At 41.2% G+C, this 21496-nt stretch overlaps 1 protein-coding gene across 1 annotated transcript in view; it reads left to right on the top strand.

Moving 5' to 3' along the window:
- EFCC1 (EF-hand and coiled-coil domain containing 1) overlaps positions 2004-21496 on the top strand; it is a 48601-nt gene continuing 29108 nt past the window's right edge. Inside the window, exons 1-2 of the mRNA XM_021409304.1 lie at positions 2004-2747; positions 4033-4439. Coding sequence (XP_021264979.1) covers positions 2082-2747; positions 4033-4439 — 1073 coding nt within the window. The 5' untranslated portion in view covers positions 2004-2081. The remainder of the gene's footprint in view (positions 2748-4032; positions 4440-21496) is intronic.

Genomic DNA, 21496 nt, shown 5'->3' with positions numbered 1-21496 from the left:
TGCTGCTAACAATGCCTCTCCTCTACCCAGAGATGTCACCAAGAAACCCAACTGGAAACTGGTGCTGAGGCAAAATTTATGCTGACGTGTTTATAGCTTCGTTGGGGGTCTGTCAGACTTTAAAGCAATTATTTCAACCTGATAAATATTTTTACAATTGAAACTAGCTAGACCAAAACAAGCTTAAATTATGGCACTGTCTATCTCCAGGGCCCTTATGCTTTAGGAGGTGTTTGGGATCAGTCCATTTGTTGTGTATGGATAACAGATGTGGATTTACATAATATCTGCTAAAAAACACTCACAGTTTATGTTCTGTCTTTCTTGTCTCTTTCTCTCCAGCACTGAACATTTGGTGGGCCTCAAATCAATTTATTGTGATAAAATAATTATCAAACTAAAAAAGTTTTCTAGCTATACAGATCTATGATAGTAAAAATGAATGTGTATGTTAAGCATGAAAAAAACTTATCAGTTCATCCAGTCACTCCTCATGCCAATAAAAAATGTAAGTTACTAATTATATATCAGTTCAAACAAGAAGACAATAAAACACTCTTTAAAGATACAAGAATACCCAGAACAAAAACAAACAAACAAAACCAGAAGTAAATCCATAAACTGAACATTAGATTCCTAATGACTGCAAAATCACAAACCACACTGCTATTTTGAATTATAAACACACAGAAGATCATTGGTGGATAGAACTCAGCCCTTGGAAATAGGGAGCCTGATTCTGAGGAACGCTGAGCTCCCTGGGGGAACTCTGGGTCTTGTAACATAAAAAATCAGAAGGAAATCTTCAGCGAAACAGCTTTATATACTGCCAATCTACCAAGTTAAATGACCAACAATTTGTTTTTTTTTGTAAAGAAGAAAGTTAACAGACTTTCTTGTAAAGGATGCTTTTTCTTGATGATTCAGTCCATTGAAGTGGATCACTACTGCCATTCAACTGTGGGAAGAACAAGCAGCTTCAGTGCCCCCAGAGCACCAGCAGACCTCATCTGCCCCCAGCCACCTCCATGGGACCCCCACCCACACTCCGTGTCCAGGAGCTCCACCTGTGGCAGACCTTGGACCAGCCCTGGCCCTCTCGCTGCTGTTCCTGACCAGACTTCTCAGATGGTCCTGGCCCACCACCTTGCCCTGCCTGGGGCTCTTTCTGGACCCTGTTATCACCACCCCAGCTTTGACGCTGCATTCAGATCTAGGGCACAGCCTGGTCGCTGCCAGCCTGTGGTCTGTTTCTGCCTGCAGAGCAGCCCTGCTCACTGTGTTCACCACCTGGCCAGGTGCTGCTCTCAGCTTCCCCCACCCCTGGTGTCTGCTCATGCAGGACAGTGTGTACAGAAAAGATTTTCAAGCACTTGAATGGCACCGGTCGAGACCAGGTACACCGTCTTCATCACACAACTTTTAACAAGGCCCTTCTCCATAGCTGGAAAGCAATGATCGTCCCTACTTCAGAAGGAAGGATACTCCATCCCTGGAGGTGTTCAAGGCCAGGTTGGACGGGGCCCTGGGCTGCCTGGTCTAGTACCAGATCTGGAGGTTGGTGGCCCTGCCTGTGGCAGGGGGGTTGGAACTTGATGATCCTTGGGGTCCTTTCTATTCTATGATTCGATGAAAGTTCCGTTTGAATCAGTTTAGCTTTCCATTAATTCATTTCTGTTACAAATGATAACTCGACCACTTACGAATGCTACACAGACTGCAACTGCAGAGGTGAACTAAACTGAGTGAATAAACAGAGCGCTTCCCAACTTGTAAGCACATCGGTTTCACGAATTTAGTTGGAGCGTTCACAAGCGCTACTTGTCAAACTGCGTTCTGCAGCGTTGCCTTGTTGCTCACGTCCAAGAGCAGCCACAAGGTCTCCAGCTTTGCCAGAAGTCAGAGGCGAACGTCGCGCCGAGGCTCAGGTTCTGCCGAGAAGAAAGGCTCGGGGCTGGGGGAGCGGCCGGGGGCAGAGCCCCGCGGGGCGGGACAGGACGGGGGCGGGGCGGGGGCTGCCGCTGCAGCTGCCGGCGGGGCCGCGGCCGGGCGGGATCCGGGCAGGATGGTCGGCGGGCGCGATGGAGCCGCCTGAGGGCTGGGACCCGTACGGGCGGCCGGCCCGGCGCACGCAGTGGCTGGTCAGCGCCCTGGCTTACCACTACGGGCTGGACCGCGGCGTGGAGAACGAGATCGTCGTGCTGGCCACCGGCCTCGACCAGTACCTGCAGGAGATCTTCCACCACCTGGACTGCGCCGGGGAGGGCAGGATCCCCGGCGAGGACTTCCGCACGCTGTGCCAGGTGCTGGGGCTGGAGGAGGCGGCGGAGGCGGCGGCCGACCCCGAGGAGTGCGCGGCGTTGTGGGACGGCCTCTCTGCCGAGCTCACCTTCCGCCAGTTCCACGCGCGGCTCTGCGGCTACTTCAGCACCAAGGCGGGCAGCGCCGTGCCTCGCCTGCCGCTGGGCCGCGAGAGCGAGCACATCGAGACGCAGATCCGCCTGCGCAGCCCCCGCCGCCGCCGCCGGGACGCGGCCGGGCCGGGCTCGGGACGGCGCGGCGGGGAGGCGGCGGAGCGGCGGGCGGCCGGGCCCTGCTCGCCGGAGTGCTACGAGGAGATCGTGGCGCTGGAGCAGGCCGAGGACCGCATCGCCAAGCTGGAAGAGGAGAACGGCAGCCTGCGGGAGCTGGTGGAGGACATGCGGGCCGCCCTGCAGAGCAGCGACGCGCGCTGCCTGGCGCTGCAGGTGAGTGCGGCCGGGAGCGGGGCGGCTGCTCCGTGCGAGGAGGCTGACGCGGACCGGGCCGCTGCTTCGTCCTCCCTGTCAACTTGTAGCAGAGTTTTGCTTGCGTTCCCCCTTGGCTCTTCGGGCAGAAATGCTGTAGTTTCACAGCTGTGACAGCGTTACATCTAGGTGATGCGCTGCAAACCATCCTGCTAAAATTGCAGACCGCTTTAACAAACCTGTAGGTATCGTGCTGCTTTTTCCAGTCGCACAGCAGTCGGTCAGCTCTATAGCATTTGCATGCTGCTGTTTTTGTCTCCATAGAAGTAGCTTTGGGACCCTTATACCTGCAAAAGCAGTTGCTTGCTCATGAATGCTTGAACTCAGAAACATTAGCAGCGTTTTCTTCAGAGCACGGTCATCAGAGCTCAGGGCTGGAGCCAGTTCTGCCCGGGGACTGATGAATAGCCCCTGGCTGCTGTGCAGGGCCCCAGAACTTGTGGCCTGTTCCTGCTGTTCTGGCTCGAGTGAAACGAGCACGTACTTAACAGCAGTTAAACTACTCTGGCATGAAATAGCACAAAATAGGCAGAGCGCTCAAGGGCTAGGTTTCCCAGTTCTGGTGGCTCAAATCAGGATGGATTTAATACTATCACAGCACCCATGGAATTCTGCTCCAAATGTGCCACTTGGCATTAGCTGGCTGGCCATCTTCACAGCATGCAGTACAGAGCAGAAGGATGGTTTTACTGTTTTCAAATGGGAAGTCAGAGGTGGATGTGAATCACAGAATCATTTGAGTTGGAAGGGACCTTCTTTAAAGGCTATCTCGTCCAACTCCCCTGCAATGAACAGGGACACAAATGAAGTCACCAGTCAGAGGCCCCAGGAGGAATCAGGAGCACAAAGGTCAGAGCTCCAGAACACCACTAGCTGCGCTTGGTCTGCTTCTGCTGAACACAGCTTAAAAAAAAAAAAAGTGATCAGAAACTTTTTTCCAGAATACTTGCCTTCTGAGCACAGACCAACGTGATGACATTAAAGCTATATAGGAAATGGTGCAAGAAAGTAACTTTCCTCCTGCATCATTTAAAAATTAAATTTATAGATACATATTTTAAAACTTTCTTCCAGAGATTGTTTCCTTGTCTCTGTATTTTGCAAAGGTAGGCTGTTTGTTACTTACTGATCAGCTATATGGGTTTGAAACAAACAAAAAAAACAAGCCATTTTCAGTCTTGATTAAAATAGCAGTTGTTTTAAAGTACATAAATTTGTCCCTGCTTTATGCTCCTGTTCAACATAGGTAGGACTGCGGAAAAGCCATGCTAACCATAAGGAAGAGGGAACCTGTTTTATAGGGAGTAAGAGACTGTTAACAGAGAACCACTCCCAGACCAAGTGCCTTCAAAGCGTCCTGAAAGAAGTAGAACTCATCCGGAGCTCCAGGGATGGGCAAATCGAAGAAGCAATTAGATTCAATCAAGAACTAGAACGAGAGCTGAAGAGCTCCCAGGAAGCACTAGTCAGTCTGGAAGACTGCAACCGTAACCTGAAGAGGGAACAAGCAGAAATGAGGAAAAAGGTGGAGGAGGCGAGACAGGCAGTCCGTAACAGTCTTGGCAAAGTGAAGGAGCTAGAAGTGAAAGCTAACGAAGTGCCACATTTGCAAATATACATTCAGAAGCTAGAATCTGAACTGCAGCACTATAGGTAAGTTTGAGTCCATCCAAAAAAATGGCTAGGAAATCACAGTATGTAAACACCATTTAACTTGAAAATCACTGCTTGTAGCTAATGAATCCTCAAATACATCTTGAAAAATACAGGCAGAGGGAAATTAGGAGCTACTTAGCAAGGTAGGGATCCCAAAGAGAACCCAGCACATTCAGTAGAAGGTAGGCCAGAGTATGGCTGCTGATCTATGGAGAGCTGAAGTTACTCCTCAGATGCAGAGTAATAGGGCTCAACACAGTCATGCTTCGAGAGAACCTCAAAAGCAATTCGTAACAGTCTTTCAGAATCTGTTTCCAAAATACTTATGTTTTCACCTTAACTACAGAAAATTCAGTAATTCCCCATTGGTTAAATTACACATACAAAACCAGCTGTAATCAGATAGCTGATGCTCCATTTACTATAAAGCCGTTCAACTTGTCATATGAATTGGAGAAAAATACACAAGGCCAACCTCTGGCCAGCTGATTTCAATTCTGTCAGTAAAAAAGTGAAGAAGTAACAGCAGAATCTGGAATGCTCCAGAAGGGAGAAGTTAAAGCACTTTCAGTAAAACCACATAATAATACAGTGGGAGTCTCAAACAAAAAATTACATCATTTAACTAGAAACCAGTTTTTGATAGCATAAATATATGTTTCCAAAACTAAGAAGGTTGGTCACAAGTTCAGTGATGCACTGGTTTTGTTGCATTTTATCTCAGATAAAACTTGGTTAGTTAAAACTTGGATTTTTTTTATTGCTAGGCAGGTAATTCTGCCCGAGTTTTGAATGACCCGTTGAATGAAATATTTATATTTTTACTGATCCAAAGTAAAGCTAATACTTGCATATTTTTAATAGTACTGAAAGTAGCATTCTAATATGTTGTCTATTCTGAACTCCTTGTCTCTTCCTAAACTGATACTTCCTCTGTTTGCTTATAAGAAGAGTTCATAGTGAGTTATTTGTAGCATCATAGCTATTGTACTGCTTTATGAAGTAAGGAAATTCTAAAAATAATCATTTTATCCGGTGTCAATAAGCATTGTGTATGTTAATATCTGTGTGTCTGCGGAAGATAAAAACATTTTAAAGTATATAGGATTTTAAAAACACCATCAGGTCACGTAATGTTCCAGATGACTGTGATTTACATGAATGTTTTGATGAATGATACTACCCTTGTTTCTGAGGTAGATCAGACTACTTTCTCATCTATCAAGTTCTCCCTGACATGAGCAGAACAGACTTAAGATGAGTTCTTGTGCTGCAGAATTACTTCTCCAAAGTAAGATGAATTACTGAAAATCACCATTGAATAGGTGGAGATGAACTACTTAAAGACAATAAAATACATTAAGTGGGCCTTGCAGAGCAGGAACTTTTATGGGTTTCACCAAAACAAATAGTGGGAGTTACAAAATGGAAATTATATGTTCATTGTAAGATAATCTTCATCTGTAGTAACTTATTTTAAAATTGCTTGGTAATTTAAAGTGAATATAAAGTTCAGGAATGATGTTGGACTTATCTTGCAGCTTATTGACCCCAGGACCACGGCAGCATCCATATGAAAGACCTTTCAGTGGGTCTTGATTCCATGTTAGCCATAAAGCATTTTCATCTCCATGTAATACAGCTCTTGTCTTAAACAGCCTAACAACAGAACCACTTAATGATGGTTATGACTTGCATGCCTGTGGTCATAGTCCACAATATGTGGAATGCTGTAGTTCCACATATTCCATAGAGTGGTACAGAGATGTCCAAAGAACCAGAAAAACAGTAAATAAAGCAGTGCAGAGCTCTGAGTTGCTGTGATGACAGTGCTTAACAGCAGCTTGGTTGTCTACCCTATGCAGCCATTGACATCATCACTTGTCCCACTCAATTTACTTGCTTGCAGGTGTGGTACAGATGTCAGAAAGTACTTCTGCTCACAGAGACCAATATACTGTTGTGCAGAAGCCCAAAACCCTTGGGCACAGTGTAGTAAAGATACAAGGAAGCTTATGTTGAGGGAAAGACAATGAGTTGGCCGAAGTGTGGAGATGGAGAAACAGCTGCTGTATCCGGCAGGTATCTCAGACCAGACAGTCGATCGTAATTTCATTTAAATTCAGATGTATTTAAGTACATTACTACTCCAGTGAGCAGTTCTCTGTTTCCACATGCCACAGAAAGTTTGTAAGCATATAAGTAGGATCCAGGTTTGGCAAGAACTAATGCTGCAGGGTAGTAGCAGAGATAAGTGAGTGGGTATTTGAGTATACTACAGAAAGCTTTTAAGGCTGCAGATTTGTCTCCTGAGAGTTTACCTTAACTGGCGTGGTATGACCACTGTTTTAGCTCAGGAAAAGCCCAATTTCCTTCAGAGAGGACCGTATTCAATAATGAGACTAGTCTATGAGTTTCATCTGCTCTCCTCTTTGTACTTTAATATTTCCAAGGTAAAGAAGAAAAGGATTTTGTTTTTAGGTTCTGGTTTTCAATGCCCTTTAAGTGCCTAAGTCTTGCATCTATAGCTTCATTTTACATTATCTCATTATCTGGCCATCGGTTAGTCCTGCAATCACAATGACCTTAAATTATAAACCCTAATTCAGGAAACAACTTCAGTATGGAAAAAGTTTGCATCTATTCAGGAAAGCATTTAAGTACCTGCAAGTGATTAAATATTTTCCTGAATTGGAGTACCTACAAACAATTGCTTTTTCTGTCCACAGATTCATATTTCTGCACATTGTACACCAAAGTTGCTATCAACACGTCCGTTAAATATTTGCTAACTGAAGGCTGTATGGATTAAAAACAAGTTTGTCATTTTACAGTTTCCTCCATCAGGGCTTGAAATTTCCCTATCACATTGCTAGAGTCCTAAACCAACCTAGTAGACCAAAGACTTTTCCTGTCCTAAGATGCACACTGTATTCTTCCTACACTGGATGCAGGGGTCAGGTTTTAGTCCCCTATTTTCTCCACTGTTAGAAATTTCTACTAATTTTTAATTATTTTTTAATCCCTACCAATTTAATGAGTCAGCTGAGACAATTCAAAGGTACATTCTGAGAAAATTCCTTGCTGGAAAGCATAAGTTAAATTCATTTCAGAGCAGAAAGACATGTCACAAGAAATTGTATATCTTATCAAGTGGTATTATAATGAATATATGTAATTCATGATGCCAGTATACAGAAGAGTTTAGGAGGTTATGCAGGCCCCATATTTATGCAGGGATTCGCAGAGTCTTATTTTGAACTGGTAGACTAGATTCCATTTTTTTAGGTCTAGGGCTCGTCATTTGTTATTACTGAAGCTCAGCTTCCAAAATGCTGCCGTTCCCTCCCAGTTTGGTGTCAGTTGCACATTTGCAAGTTGGAAGCAAAGGAGAACATACTGAATATGGTGCCAGCACAGACTCTGGTTACCTCCACTTGATGGATTCTCTTAATCTGAGAGCAAATCACTAACACCTATTCCTTGAAATCTTTTTTTTCAGTAAATGTTATTGCAGCTCAAGGTGACACCACCCATGTATTCTAATATAGTCCTATGATATATATCATAGGAATGTCACACGTAAAAATGTCACAGCTACTACTCCTAGTTTTCCATTCAGCCATTTTCCCTGTCAGAGAAGGAAATAAGATTGGTTTGACGTGAATTGTTCTTGCCAGATATAAATTGGCTCTGTTTTCTATACTGCATTGTAGGTGGCTTAAAAATTGATCACTCAATAAAGTTTACCATTTTTTTCTCCTTAATAGCATTGGAGGGAATAATAGGATTTAACAGATTTAACAGCCTTTTTTCTTTTTTTTTTTCATCCTAATGTAAGAAATAAAAGGAAAGGTCATTCAGAATTTACAGACTTCATAATGGAGATGTTCACAGAAGTTTTATGTTGCTGTGCCAGCCAGCAGGACAGTAATTACATAGGTCAGTGAAAGGGACCATAAAATACCAAAAATGCTTCCCATATGCATGGTCTGTCTCCCAAATTACTTAATTATCCATCAGCATTTATATGTGTTAATGAGTAGGAATCTTTTTTACTTGGAATGCAGTGTGGGTTGTTCCTTTTCCTCGTAGTCTCTTATAATGTGAAGTTGGAGGCCTCTAGCATCATCTCCCCCATCTTTTTCTCTAATGAAGTCATCAGTGTTAATCTTTCTAAATCGTTATGCTTTATATTATCCCCACAACAGAAGTAGTTCAAATTTTTTTTTTCTTTTAGGAGACAGTGTCCTGATCTTTTCTCTCACTCCTCTGATTATCCTTATCTCTAAAGCATAGCAAGATAGACCAAACAGATCCAAATCAATAATCCAAGAAAGGGAGAGGAATATGGAAATATTCCTAACAAATATAGAATCAGCTCTCTTAAGTGAAGAAAGAAAAGCTCTAGGAAGGAACCCTATCCACAAAAGAAAGTGTATATAGTAGGTTATTTCCAATCTGAATGATAATGCACATTTTATATTTAGGCATTCTGTTCTTTTATTTAGAAAATTAGACCTTAAATAAAAAGAATCTGGACAACTTTCTACCTGAGTAGTGTCATCAATATCAACTACTTGCTGACTGTAAGCTGAAGTGCGTTTTGGGAACTTACAGTTGGCACAATTTAGATGGAGCCTGTGAGCGTATACTACACAAAAGACTGCATAGAACCACAAATGATAAGTGCATCCTTGGACTAGAGCAGTGACAGTAGGGAACAATGGTGACAGTCAGTAAGAACAATGACAGGAAGCTGAACCCATGAAGATCAGAGACATTAAACAAACTTTCTTTATAGAGCCCTCATCTCTAAGAACATTCAGACATTATATGAACTCATGATACTTTATTTTCTAATTTTGCTTATATCTAATAGCTAAGACTATGAGAAGTTAAGTCTAGCTAAGACTGTGAGAAGTTATTTATTACATAGAAGTCTGACAAAAATGTCAGAATTTCAAAAGTTTTTCAAGAAATTAACAGTAGCAGGTTATTAAGTTCCCATCATATGAGCCTTAGGCTACTTGTGTGTCTCTAGCAATAGAAGAATCATGGGCTAAACAATCAAATCAGATTACCACTTTCATTAGGAACAACTTAACGAAAATCTTTGATTTTATAAGAAGGGATAATGGAAACTTTTTATATATAGGAGAAATAATTGTACACAGAAGAAAATGTATAGCATGTGGAAGGATTAGTTTTACTTCAGATGCAAAAAGTGTTTTTCAGTATTTTTTAAATTACATTTACTTCCCGTAATAATAGCAAAACCTTTACTTTAAATCCATTAAAACTTATGCAAGTCCATTTATCCATAAGGAACCTTGTATGTTAATTCTGACACTTGACATGTAGTCATCTTTCTGGCCTTCTTCAGTGCTGCGATCACGGTTACACAGGGAGAACTTTCCCTGGTTCCTCACTAAGCTCCCCTTTTTATCTGGCTAGCCTTGTTTGCTGTGTTTGGATCATTCACTGTGAGCACAATAGCAGAGGCACGCCTGTGGCACTGACCACTCACTGAGCTGGATGTGCTTTTGCTGGATCCAAGGCTTCTCCGCAGCTCTGAGGAGGAACCGTTAGTGGAACGGGCTGGAGCTGTCACCCAGCAGCCCCCACTGTACAGCCCTTCCTGGCGACTGGGATGTTAAAGTGTACTGCCAGCCCGAGCCAAAGGAATTAGCTTTGTCACTTTGTCATCATCAGTATCTGACACACACTGCCTTTTAAAGCCATTCTCTGCACTTTTGTGCATCGTTTGAATCATTCTAGCCCCTCCTGCCCCGCAGAGATTACTGTTTCCCAGAAGCGTGCAGGTGCCGTATCTGCAGCTCCCACCAGTCCTGTGGGACAGCTCTGCACTGCCCTCCCCGTGCTGGCTGCCCAGACAAGCACCCACAGCTTTTACAGTCCTTCTCCCAGAAAAAAAAGATGCCTTCTACTGGCAAAGCTTTCCAGGTGCTGCTACATATTACCCGTTTGGGATTATGCCAGCAAAAATCAAAGATCAATTTCATACACTGAGGTAACTCCTTAACTAAAGCGAACTGCTCTGTGATGTACGCCTTTCACATCTCTCTGTAAAAACACACTCCCTGCTGGAGGCTGTGCACACTGCTTGGAACACTCACCTCATTGCTACTGCAAGAACTAAAATTCAATAGAAGTGCACACAGATCATAAACAGTTCTCATCTGTATTGCTGTGGATGGTTGGATGAACTCCTGCCCGACCCCTCCTGTACTGAACACAGGCCGTGTGCCGCTGGGTGCCACAGGGCTTCCTGGGTGCCCGGCTGGCCAGCAACAGGACGTCACCACGTGCACTGCTGGTGTGCTCAACTTACAGACCTTGGAACTGCATTAAGCTTGGTATGATCGGGCTCGCAATGCTGACACCTCAGATCCCTCTGCGTAGAGATACAGGCAAAGAAAACTAAAGCTTGCATCGGAGTTATTCTGGAATTGGAGTTGTCAGTTTAACAAGACTGGGATTTATGTGTCTTTCTTGATCTGAAAACCAACTAGCATCAGTGTATGAGAGCTGCATGAAGAGAATTATATGTTACTGAGCAGAATGCATCAGTAAGCCAGGAGCATGAAGCCTCCTGTCACAGAGTGTTGTAGCTCATGAGGAACCTCATGATCCAGCTGCAAGGACCGTTAGTGGTGCCTGCAGTCACCTCTTTACCTCTACCTTGCTTCTTACTCAAGCCTGACATGTTTTAATCACCTCCATGCAAAAGAGCATCTGCAGGGAGGGAAGTTTGCCTGAGCATTTCAGTTTTCCCTGTCTCACTAACACAGCTCTGTGTGACTGGGTCGCACTGTGCTGCTCATGGCTCGTACGCTCATATGGTCAGACCTGTTGGATTCACTGGGAGCATTCCTCTGCTTATAGGACTAACAAGACCATAAGGAGGAGATAAATCTCTTACAGATTGAAAGTCCTCCAGATCTCCCTGAAGGATGCATTAAGGAGCCAGCCATGGTTTAAAAAGTTCCTTTTTCTTCAGGTTCCATTTCTTCTGTTTAGTAAGACAAACTAATACTATACGTTAAAGTAGTTGTACATGTTCCACTTGGGTCTTTTAAGTCTGTCTCCCTGGACATCAAAGATATTGACAAAAATCTGAAGTGAAAGTACCAGGGTCTAGATGCTGAGAGGACCGGGCTGCTGGCAGTGCTGTAGCCAGGCACTCAAACATCCATGTGGCATCAAGTGCTTAGCGACTCCACCTCGCCCCTCCAGAGGCTGGACTAAAACAAACATGCCGGCCAGATTTCAAGTGGTTTTAGTGCATGTCAGTTTTGCTGTTAATTCACATAAATTACTTTGAAAATCAAACAGTGCTGATAATCTACTCTCAGGAAAAAGCAAAGAACTCTGCATTTCTTTAAGCCTTTTACTGCGCTGGAGGTAAAAAAGGGAAGAAAATTTTTTTCTACAAAAAAACTGAAAATTACTTCATTAAAACGAGAGGACGAATTCTATTAATGTAATTAGAAGTAATTATTTATTCTTCGCTCCTCATCTCTCTTCCAGGATACAAAGAAAGATAGTTTGTAAACAGATACCGATCACCCAAGTTTTCAGACAAATTAAACTGATTTGTTCTGCCAAAATACTCTGCTCTCAGAATATGGAAGGTTAATAGCCTGCAGGGGAGGAGGCATCATCTGTTGAATACATCCCAAAAATGACAATCATCTGATGAGATATGAAGTCACCCTAGAAAAGTTCAAGGGAGATTTGCACAGAAAAGTTAAAAACAAAAATCCTTTTTTAAATTTATGTGCCAGGAAAAAGCACAGAATTCTGAAAACTGGAAATGCTAGAGGGAAAAACCAACTCACACTTCTCTGACTTGTAAGAAGCAGCTTGCAATGATGCAAGACAGTTATTTAGCAGCACTGCAAATATTTGCTGGAGTGCCATGTTCTGTTTGCCCATCTTCTCACTGTAGTCATAATTTCTGTTGGACCATTGGCTATGTTTACTCTGCTATTCTTTTCCCTTTGTTTTCATGCCCATTTTTTTTCAACTTTATCACCATCTTGTCTGCATGCCATGCAGTGTGATTAAAATCTAGACTGATATTGCCTTGCTAGTGCTTGGCTGAAGGTCTTTTCTTTATGATACTCAGCATATTTGCCAGATTTGCCTGGCAATCTTCGCCTCAGCTATTCAGAACTGCAGCCACTAAACAAAACTGCTGCCCTCAAACTAGAATAAAAGCTAGAAAAAAAAATGTCCTACACTGTCATTAAAACTTGGATTAAGCAGTCTCCACATCTGATTTTAAAGCTTCACATTTCCAAACTGTAAATTCAGGACACAAACTAGAATTTCTATCTTGCATTTTCAAGGGGAAGAGGGAAAGAAAGAGAGGTGGGTAGTCACCTGTTTGAAGTATTGATTCAGTCCGTTCTACAGAGGAGGTATTTCCACAATTCCAGATGTCTAATTATCTATGTGCTCAACTCCAGTAACATGGAAGTTGTGAGATATATTAAGAACCGAGCATTAGAATTTATTTATAAGCTATTTTAATGTATTTTTGTAGTTTCTCATAATGCCCATATGAAAATCTGACTAAATTTGATAAAAATGCATAGATGTATGTCCTTCAAGGATCACAAAGTTTTTGATCAACTTCAAAAACATGTAAACTTAAAGAATGAAATGAAGCTTTTTCATTATTGCAGATCCCTTTTATCACAGGACACTGACTGAATTCTGTTCACAAACATCATTTTGTTCAGTTTTATAAATAAATTGGATAATAAATGTCAAATGTAAACCTTAAGCATGGCACATCTTTAAAAACGTTCTTCTGTAAAACAAATAACTTCTGTCTTCATAGCATAAAACCCCTCAAAAATATGGCATAGAGGCTGTGACTGACTGCGTTGCAGACCCTCCACCTTTGTGCAAAAAAGAGTTCTCTTGAGGGTGGGTGCCTGAGTTTCAAGTGCTAATTGCCATCACATTACACATCATCCATTTCAAGTAAAGAGGTGCTGAGTATTAGGAATCAGATTACATTGGAAAACTCCCAAACCCTTCAATAGATGCACAGAATAAAATCAGGCCCTGTGCTTTGTTTCTTTTCATAGCATAATGTTTCAGTGCAGGTTCATGATGTCACATTAATCATAACACTGAAAAATCTGGTACACGCAGCACATCTGCTCTGCTTTTATTCTCTGTACTTGACTCCATCACATGTCCTTGGCATCAGTTCGCATAACATAAAAGTATCTGGTACTGCATATAGTGAGGTCAGCCAAGTTGAAAGCACAACTTGGTCAGGTTTAAGCAGAGCTCTGAATGCAGTACGTTCACACTCCCAGAGCTTCTGTGCTTGAGCAGAACTCTGATTAGCAGAAAATTATACAAGACTGAAAAATGAGTAAAGCCAGTGCTCATGAAAATTGCAGAACAGCAGGTTATGTGTCAGCAAATATCCAAAGATGGGATGTCCTGCAGTACACGTGCAACTGGAGGTATGCTTATATTTTGTGATGCATAATGTGTTGACACCCAGTGTGTCTCCTCCAGAGCTGAGTGCACCGAAGTGGCATCAGCACAACATTCTGAGCACCTCAAAGCTGCATGGCACAAACACCAGCTCTGTGCAATTAGGCCATGTGATTTTTACACTGTACAACATAGCCTCTCCCCTAAAAGCCCAATTCCAATAGGTACTCCGTACTGCAGAGCAACGAGAAAACAAGGGCGGTGTTTGTAGTGGTTTGACTTGGTGACAGACCTGGTGTGAATAAGGTAATAACTGGACCTCTCTGACAGCAACTGCTCCGATTGAGCTCAGAGCCAGTACTGCCAGAGCCCTGGTTGTGATCAGCCTGGCTTTACAGGACAGAAAGTCCTCTGACTGTGAAATATTATCACCACTGAATAATATTCCTGGGTGAATGCACCAGCTTTGAACCAAAGACCTTTCAGTGTAGCCAGAGGGCTGATATCTCTCAGAATGGTTATGATTAATCTCTGTACAGCAAAATTATATACTTGCTCTATTCTGGGGCTGCAAGTCTTGCACTTGCCACTTTATCCCTTGTTGAAACAAACAAACTCTATAGTAGTGTCCTTCCTATCATCTGTGTGCTATGTTCTCCCGTCTCTCTTCATTACATCTCTGCGTGAGTCTGATTTTTTATTTTTTGCTCATTATCATTTTCATTTTCCAAAGCTTTCTAGATAAATAGTATGATGTATATGAATCATTCAGTGGGCAACTACATGATGCTTTGATTAGAAAAGTCATTTCAAGTTTGATGTTCTGCAACAGAAATCACGGTTGTCAGCTATCCATTATAGAACCTGTCAAGCACTTTGTTTGGTTAGTCACATAACATGGGACAAAGTATTCCTGCCCGGTTAGAACCAAATTGTGAGAAGATACAAGGAGCCATGGGCTTTGCTGGTGCTCTGCCTACTCAAGGTTAATTCTATTAATCCACATTTACCTGTGATTACCTACAGGAAACATGCAGAAAATAGGCCCTGAACAAGCAGTGACTCTATAGGCAGAGCCCACAAAAGACACACGGAACCCTCCAGTTTATCTAGTGAGTCCCTGGAAGGCAGAGCTCAACTGGCAATTTTTCTTTCATGTGGCTCTATAAAGAAAAGGCCGTGGGTGAGCAGGAACAGGGGAAGAAAAAGCACTTCTGCTCATTACCGTGAAAAAGGAGCTGTCAAAGTGTCACCCTCTTTCATCCTTCCTGCTTCAGCAGCCTTTTCTTGACCCAGGGAGTGGAAGCTTAAATCAAACAGTCAGAATGAATGATGAAACTGCATGGTTTGTACTAAACAAAAAAGGAGGCTGTGGAGAGTGGTAAAAAAGGGGGCCCATGTAAAGGTGACGGACAACACTCAGCTGTTTGTTTCCTTGATTTCATTATGACAGAAGCTGGTGTTTGAACAGCCCTGGTGGGAAGATGAACCCCCTTTCACTTTCTGTCTTTAAGCACAGTCTATATGGCTCCTGCATGCATAAAATACACTGCAAGGCTTAGATATTTATTTTGTGGTCAGAGGGAACAGGATTAGTGGGATGAACAAAGTAACAAAGATGTGATTGACCTCAGAAACGGTCAGAGTGCTGGCTCAAAATAAAATTGTAATACTAGTAACAAAAAAATGGCTAATTTTACTTAAGTTCCACATTGCAAGGAGGATGATGTAACATTTCACAAGAGGCAAGATGAACATGAACTGGGAGAGCTGCTGAAACATGGAAAGAAATCTATGTACTGTATTGCTTTTAAAATCAGTTTCACAAATTATCTTCCAATCCAGGATGCAGAATCCCTAATTCAGGTTCATGTTTCTATGATTTTTGGTGAAGTTAAGGAAACTGATGCTTTTCAATATTTGTTATCTGTTTTAACCAACCTTAAAATAACCACTTTTTAAAAGACAGAAATCCTCCCGGGACTCTGGGAACATATGCTTCTTTGCCATGCTTACACAAATGATAGATATTTTGCCACTGCTTTATAAATGAAGCTGTAAAAATGTGGTCTGGCTCAGAATATAATATACACAGTGCCAGGTCAGAAGTGAGTGCAATAAAACAGGTGTAACATTTACATGGCTCCGATTGTATATCCTTAATTTAAATGGCCTTTTTCCCCCCTCAATTAAAAAAAATTCATACTGCATACATCATTAGTATACTTAATAGATGGTAGGCATTATAAATTTTATACTTTAGAAAGATTTACTTGTGTTAAAAGAAAGGGTACTCTGTAACACATTAACAAACACAACCTAGCAAGATGTTTGTATCTTATTAAAAACACTGCAGAAGATGCCGTGGCTCAGAGGTCAGGCTGAATTCATCCCTGGAGTTGAATGCAGTGAAGTTTCACCTCAGAGCAATTTTTAGTAAAAGTGCATTTGAATCACAAAGCTCGGCCTGGGGTCAGAATATCCCCTGTCTGAGGGGGAGCTGGATGCATAACTGCAGTTTTATGCTGATGCTAATTGTGATTGGTAGCCTTGGTTAGTACCTGAAAGTGTTATTTGCTTAGTCTTTATTTTAGTTGGAAAAAACACACTGCTTTATATCACCTGGCAATGAAAGCTACAATAATGTGGCTATTTTATTTTTAGAGAAAATATGAATGAAAAATTACTTGGAATTATTCAAGATGTTAAAAAACAAGAGTCAAGTGAAGAATTGCAGAATGACCTTAGGATACTGAGTGACTGGATGATAAAAACAGCAGGTGATACCGTGTTAATTAAAACTGAGGCACTCTGGAAAAAAACAGTTCCAGCTTCACAGATACAGTGATGACTGAGCTTATTATAACTGCTCAGGAATGATATCTCGGGGTTTTGTCACCGTAGGAGCATGTCAGTTCAGTTGCTGAGTTGCAGTGAGGGAAGCAAAGACTATTAACATTTATTAGGAAAGGAGCAGGGAACAAAACAAAACAATTACACAGTTTCACAAACCACCTACATCACAGGGTGTTGGGATTCTTCCATCTAATAAAGATAGAATAAAACTGGAAAAGCCATAGAAAAGGCAACAAGCATTTAAAAAAGGCATGGAAAGTGTCTTAGCCACTTGCAGATTTCAGTCTAAGTGGGGACTTCTGATAAGTGCAGTAAATGTCTGTCAAATTTTCATTGACATCAAGAAAATGGATAGGGAATAATTGTTCAGTCTCTTCCAACAGAACTGTCATCACATGAAAGCAGGAGGCAGATTCAGAACACACAAAAAAAGGCAGTTTTTGTACAGCAGGTAAAGGGAGTGTGGAATTCCTTCCTGTAAGACCCTTAGTCTGATGAAAGGTTACATGGATTTTAAAGAGTAACTAAAATACAGATTTCTAAAAGCATTCCAGAAGCATCAAATACCTGAGTCACCAAGCAAGTCTACACACATACTGCCAGGGAAGGAATGAGGATACAAGAGAATAAGTGATCATCAGGGAAAAGTATGGAAAAGTATTATATTTGAAATTTTAATATACATAAAATGACAAACTATAATTTGATCTTAAGGGTGCCTTTAACATCGCCCTATCTTAATCTGGAGGAATTCTCTGAGAAACCTGGTTTACCTCACGACGCACCTCCAACTCAGGAGGACCCAAGTTCTAAGCTTAAGAAGAGTCACTGAAATTATTTTCTTCACATCAGATTCTTCATCTAAAAAGATCATAATGAGCACAGACATAGGCAGCTACTACCCACAGTATTTAATGCTTCTAAAATTACCTTTAGCGTGGAAAAGATGAACTACAAATTTACAGATGCCCTTTAATTCTTTGTGCAACTCAATGAGAGGTGGCTTCAAGGATATATTTAAAGTACTGTCGCTACAAAGTTTGACCGATACCTGATGATTACCAGAATTTAGAATGGATAAACTATTACTCCAGTAAGAAGAATTTCCAAGTTGTAGTAATAAATACTGGCTAGAATTTTGGAAAAAACTCCAACCCCTCTATTTCACTGTGTTAACTTTCCCCTACTAACAACCTGTCACAGGATGCCTTGCACACTCCTCATAAGCAGCTGTTCATGGGACATAATGAATAGGATGTAGGATTAGATAGCTGAAGAGCCTAACCAAAATTGAATATGACAAAACCCAGCAGAAGTCCCTGCCTTCAAGTCATGCTTTCACATCCTGGACTCAGCTTGACGGATGTCTATTGTCCAGTCTCAGATTACTTAATTCATTTCCATTCAAATTCAGAAGTTCCCTGCCGAGCTGGAAACGAGCATACGCTGTTCAATGTAGTTGTCAGTTTTTGTGTAGAAGACAACCATACCAATACTGCAAAGATCCTTTTAATCCATTCATGCATACAGCAAAATTTAATCCGAAAATCAAGGCTTAGAGTATCTGATATGCTGGCATAGCAAATATTTCCTATGTGCAGCCAAATAGCTAAAAAAGATCATTTGTAAGAGTGTTGGACCAATGATTATCATCATAGTTTATGATCTGGTGGCAAGCAGATCATTTTCAATATACTGCATGTTTATCAGTAATAAAATACGTACTGGAACATTTACATTTACGAGGCCTTCATGCTGTTTGCAGCTGCCTGTCATTGACATGCTGGTATTACTCTGTTCACATTTTTTCATTTCAGTCTTAGTTGCTTATTACATGCATGCATATGTGGTGTTAATGATTTCATTTGATAATTTAAAGGACTTTATGATACGTCACATTCACAGTGCATTTTCAAGTGCCTGCACCTGCCCAAAAATGCATGTCTAAATTGGTTTCTCACATGCTGCCAGGGAACGTCAGGGGGAAAAAATGGTGTTCCATAGCCCTGAAAGAGGGATATTCCCTCCTCTCTAGTCCAGATAGTCCTGGGATAAGAGATATACAACAGTATAACTAATTGAAAAAAGAATGAGGAGGTTCTAAAATGCATTAACAGGATCCTTTCTCCCATAAGAACCCCTGCAAGGGTATGAGAACAGCTTGACTAAACAAATGGAGGAGAATCAGACTAAAGTAGTTGTCCCATAGAATACAAAGCTTAATTAGAGTTAATGATACAAATTATTAAATATAGAGAACACATTCAGACCACCTGCATAATTCACTTAGTCTTGAATATTCTTTAGGGAATAAATCGCTCCAAACTGTGACCAGTAGTGCTACTTAGGAATACAGTTTGAACTCTGATTATAACACTGATTATTTCAAAAATCTATTATTGCAGAAGTTACTGTGTACTCGCTAGAATAGAAGATACAAAATACAAATTGTACATGGGGAAGGATGCAACTCTGTATGGAGCATGCCAAAATTATCTGTTTAGATTAACATAGGAAAATCTCATCTAGAATCTATTCCTGTCAATGTATGCCTTAGGAAAGACTGCACATTATGAATTCAAGGTAACTCCCATCATGAATTTCAAAATTCAAACACTTTCAAAAGTGAAAAATAGTTTAGAAGAGTTCTAAGGAGAATTCATCAGTTTTCCAAATACTGAAGTGTAGTTTTCCCCTAGACTAAAGAGGTGGAGATCTACTCCCCACCATTTTTTTACAGGTTGTTTTGTGCTTAGAGAAATGTTTTCAGTTGTAGGTTCTGTGCTCACAAATAATTACAAATACCTAACAGCATACACTGCTTTACAAAAACATGTTTCTAATAGATTTTATGTATGATGCTAAAATTGAATTCCAAAGCACTTTTCAATTGGCCACATACGCACAGGGAAAGAAAAAGCATGTAACTAGGAAATGAACCCATGCACTAGGTGAGATTGATTTGACAGCAGTTTGAGATCTGCATAAGCATTACACTCAGTTTTTATTTTGTTTTGATAGGTCTTGTAGAAGAAACAAATCAAATGTATTGCCTCAAAATGCTGTTGCTTTGACTACAGCATTTCTTGTATAGGATTAGAGGATGTCAAGAACATCAGGTATAATTTGGAGAGGTGCTAATTGCCTTGAGTTCCTGCAGCCCATTGATGGCAGAAAGAAGGAGCTGGCAGAGGCAGACACGTCAGCCATGGGAGGCCATCCAAACACTTCTGCAGAAGATGCAGCTGCTAGAGACAGTATGATTATTATGCTTATTATTTTAACATAGATTTATTTTTATTTTTTTTATCTTTGGAAGATTTTTGAGGAGTAGAAAGTGAGTACCTTTCAAGCTGGCATCTCATTAATGTGTTAAGATTTATCAGCTTGTGTTTTTTCTGTAATAGTGTAGTGACATGAGAATTCAGTAACAAGAAGAGCACTGAACAGAGCAGCGCTGTAACTACAGTTCAAAATCCAGTTTTCCTAATGGAAACTGTCAAAACCCATCCACTAATTCCACCCTTAGGGAAAAAAAAAAGGCTATTCTGCAAGCAAAACTTTGCTGAGATGCAGTCTTTAAAATTCAGTGGGATGACAGAAGTAAACAGAGCTTGAAAAGACTAAATGCAGTTTCTTTCTTAAGTCCTCTGTGAGACCTTTGAAGCTTTCCAATCCGCTGTACATAAACAGAGCCTGGTTTTATTGTCCTGCAAGAAGTGGTCTGTCTGCTCAGCACGAATTACTGTCGTGTGTGTGTCTACTGCTGCACAGTACCTTAAAGGAATAGGCTCTAACCCATGCCTGGCTCATTTTTACTGTGCAAAGAAGGTCAGCACTCAGAGAGAAAGGGCACTCCACGCTATTTAACCAACCAGTGTCCTTCCCAGGGGAGAGGAATAATATTGCTAAAATTAATGATATGGTGCTGGGGAGTTGTGAAGCTGTTCAAATTCCTAGATAAGCTTTTATGTGTCACTAAGGATATGTTTTTTATATGTGCATTAAAACACCACTGAAGTCCATATTCACATTAGATTTGTGGAAATTTCAGAACGCTCCTTATTGGAGGTGGGAAAAACATTGCTCTAAATTTGCTCTGTGCGTGTATTTCTTTTTTGAAGCTTCCACTGTAAATCCCTATCAGAGACAGGACAGTAGAAATGTTGAAACTCTAAACATGGCATGGTAGTTCCCAAGTTCTTATATATAGTCTTGTACTCATTTAAAGAACAATAAATTCTTGTAAAGCCTTACATTTCATCTGGCTTTCAGTAACTTATATTAAATGATGTTGTAATATCATGACTAGTACTCAGTCATGCTCCAAGTGGCTTAAATTGAACCACTGATATAATTTTTGAGATATGAAATTTGGATTCTGTATTATGAAGCTCCCTATTTTGGGGCTTATCTGTATTTAAGAAAGTATGGAAAATAGATAATCTGGAAAACTGATAATCCCAATGCTAATTGGGTCTTTAATCAACTTTCTAAACGACCTCCGCTTCAAGTCACTTCTAAAATTCAATTCAATCCCTCACAAAGTTAATTTTCTTTACAAGCCTTCAGTAGAAAATTGATCAAGATGAATGTCATATAATTCTAGGGTGCTCTGTAGACATTTTATCACAGAATTTAACCTCCACACAAGCTTCTATCGCCTAATGTGTAGGATGGGGGGCAGGCAGCCAAGGACGCCTTTG

This window comes from Numida meleagris, chromosome 11 (genome assembly GCF_002078875.1).
Source record: "Numida meleagris isolate 19003 breed g44 Domestic line chromosome 11, NumMel1.0, whole genome shotgun sequence".
In the NCBI taxonomy this organism is placed as follows: domain Eukaryota; kingdom Metazoa; phylum Chordata; class Aves; order Galliformes; family Numididae; genus Numida; species Numida meleagris.
The sequence above is the reverse complement of the archived record's forward strand: the minus strand, read 5'-3'. Positions and strand labels throughout refer to the sequence as shown.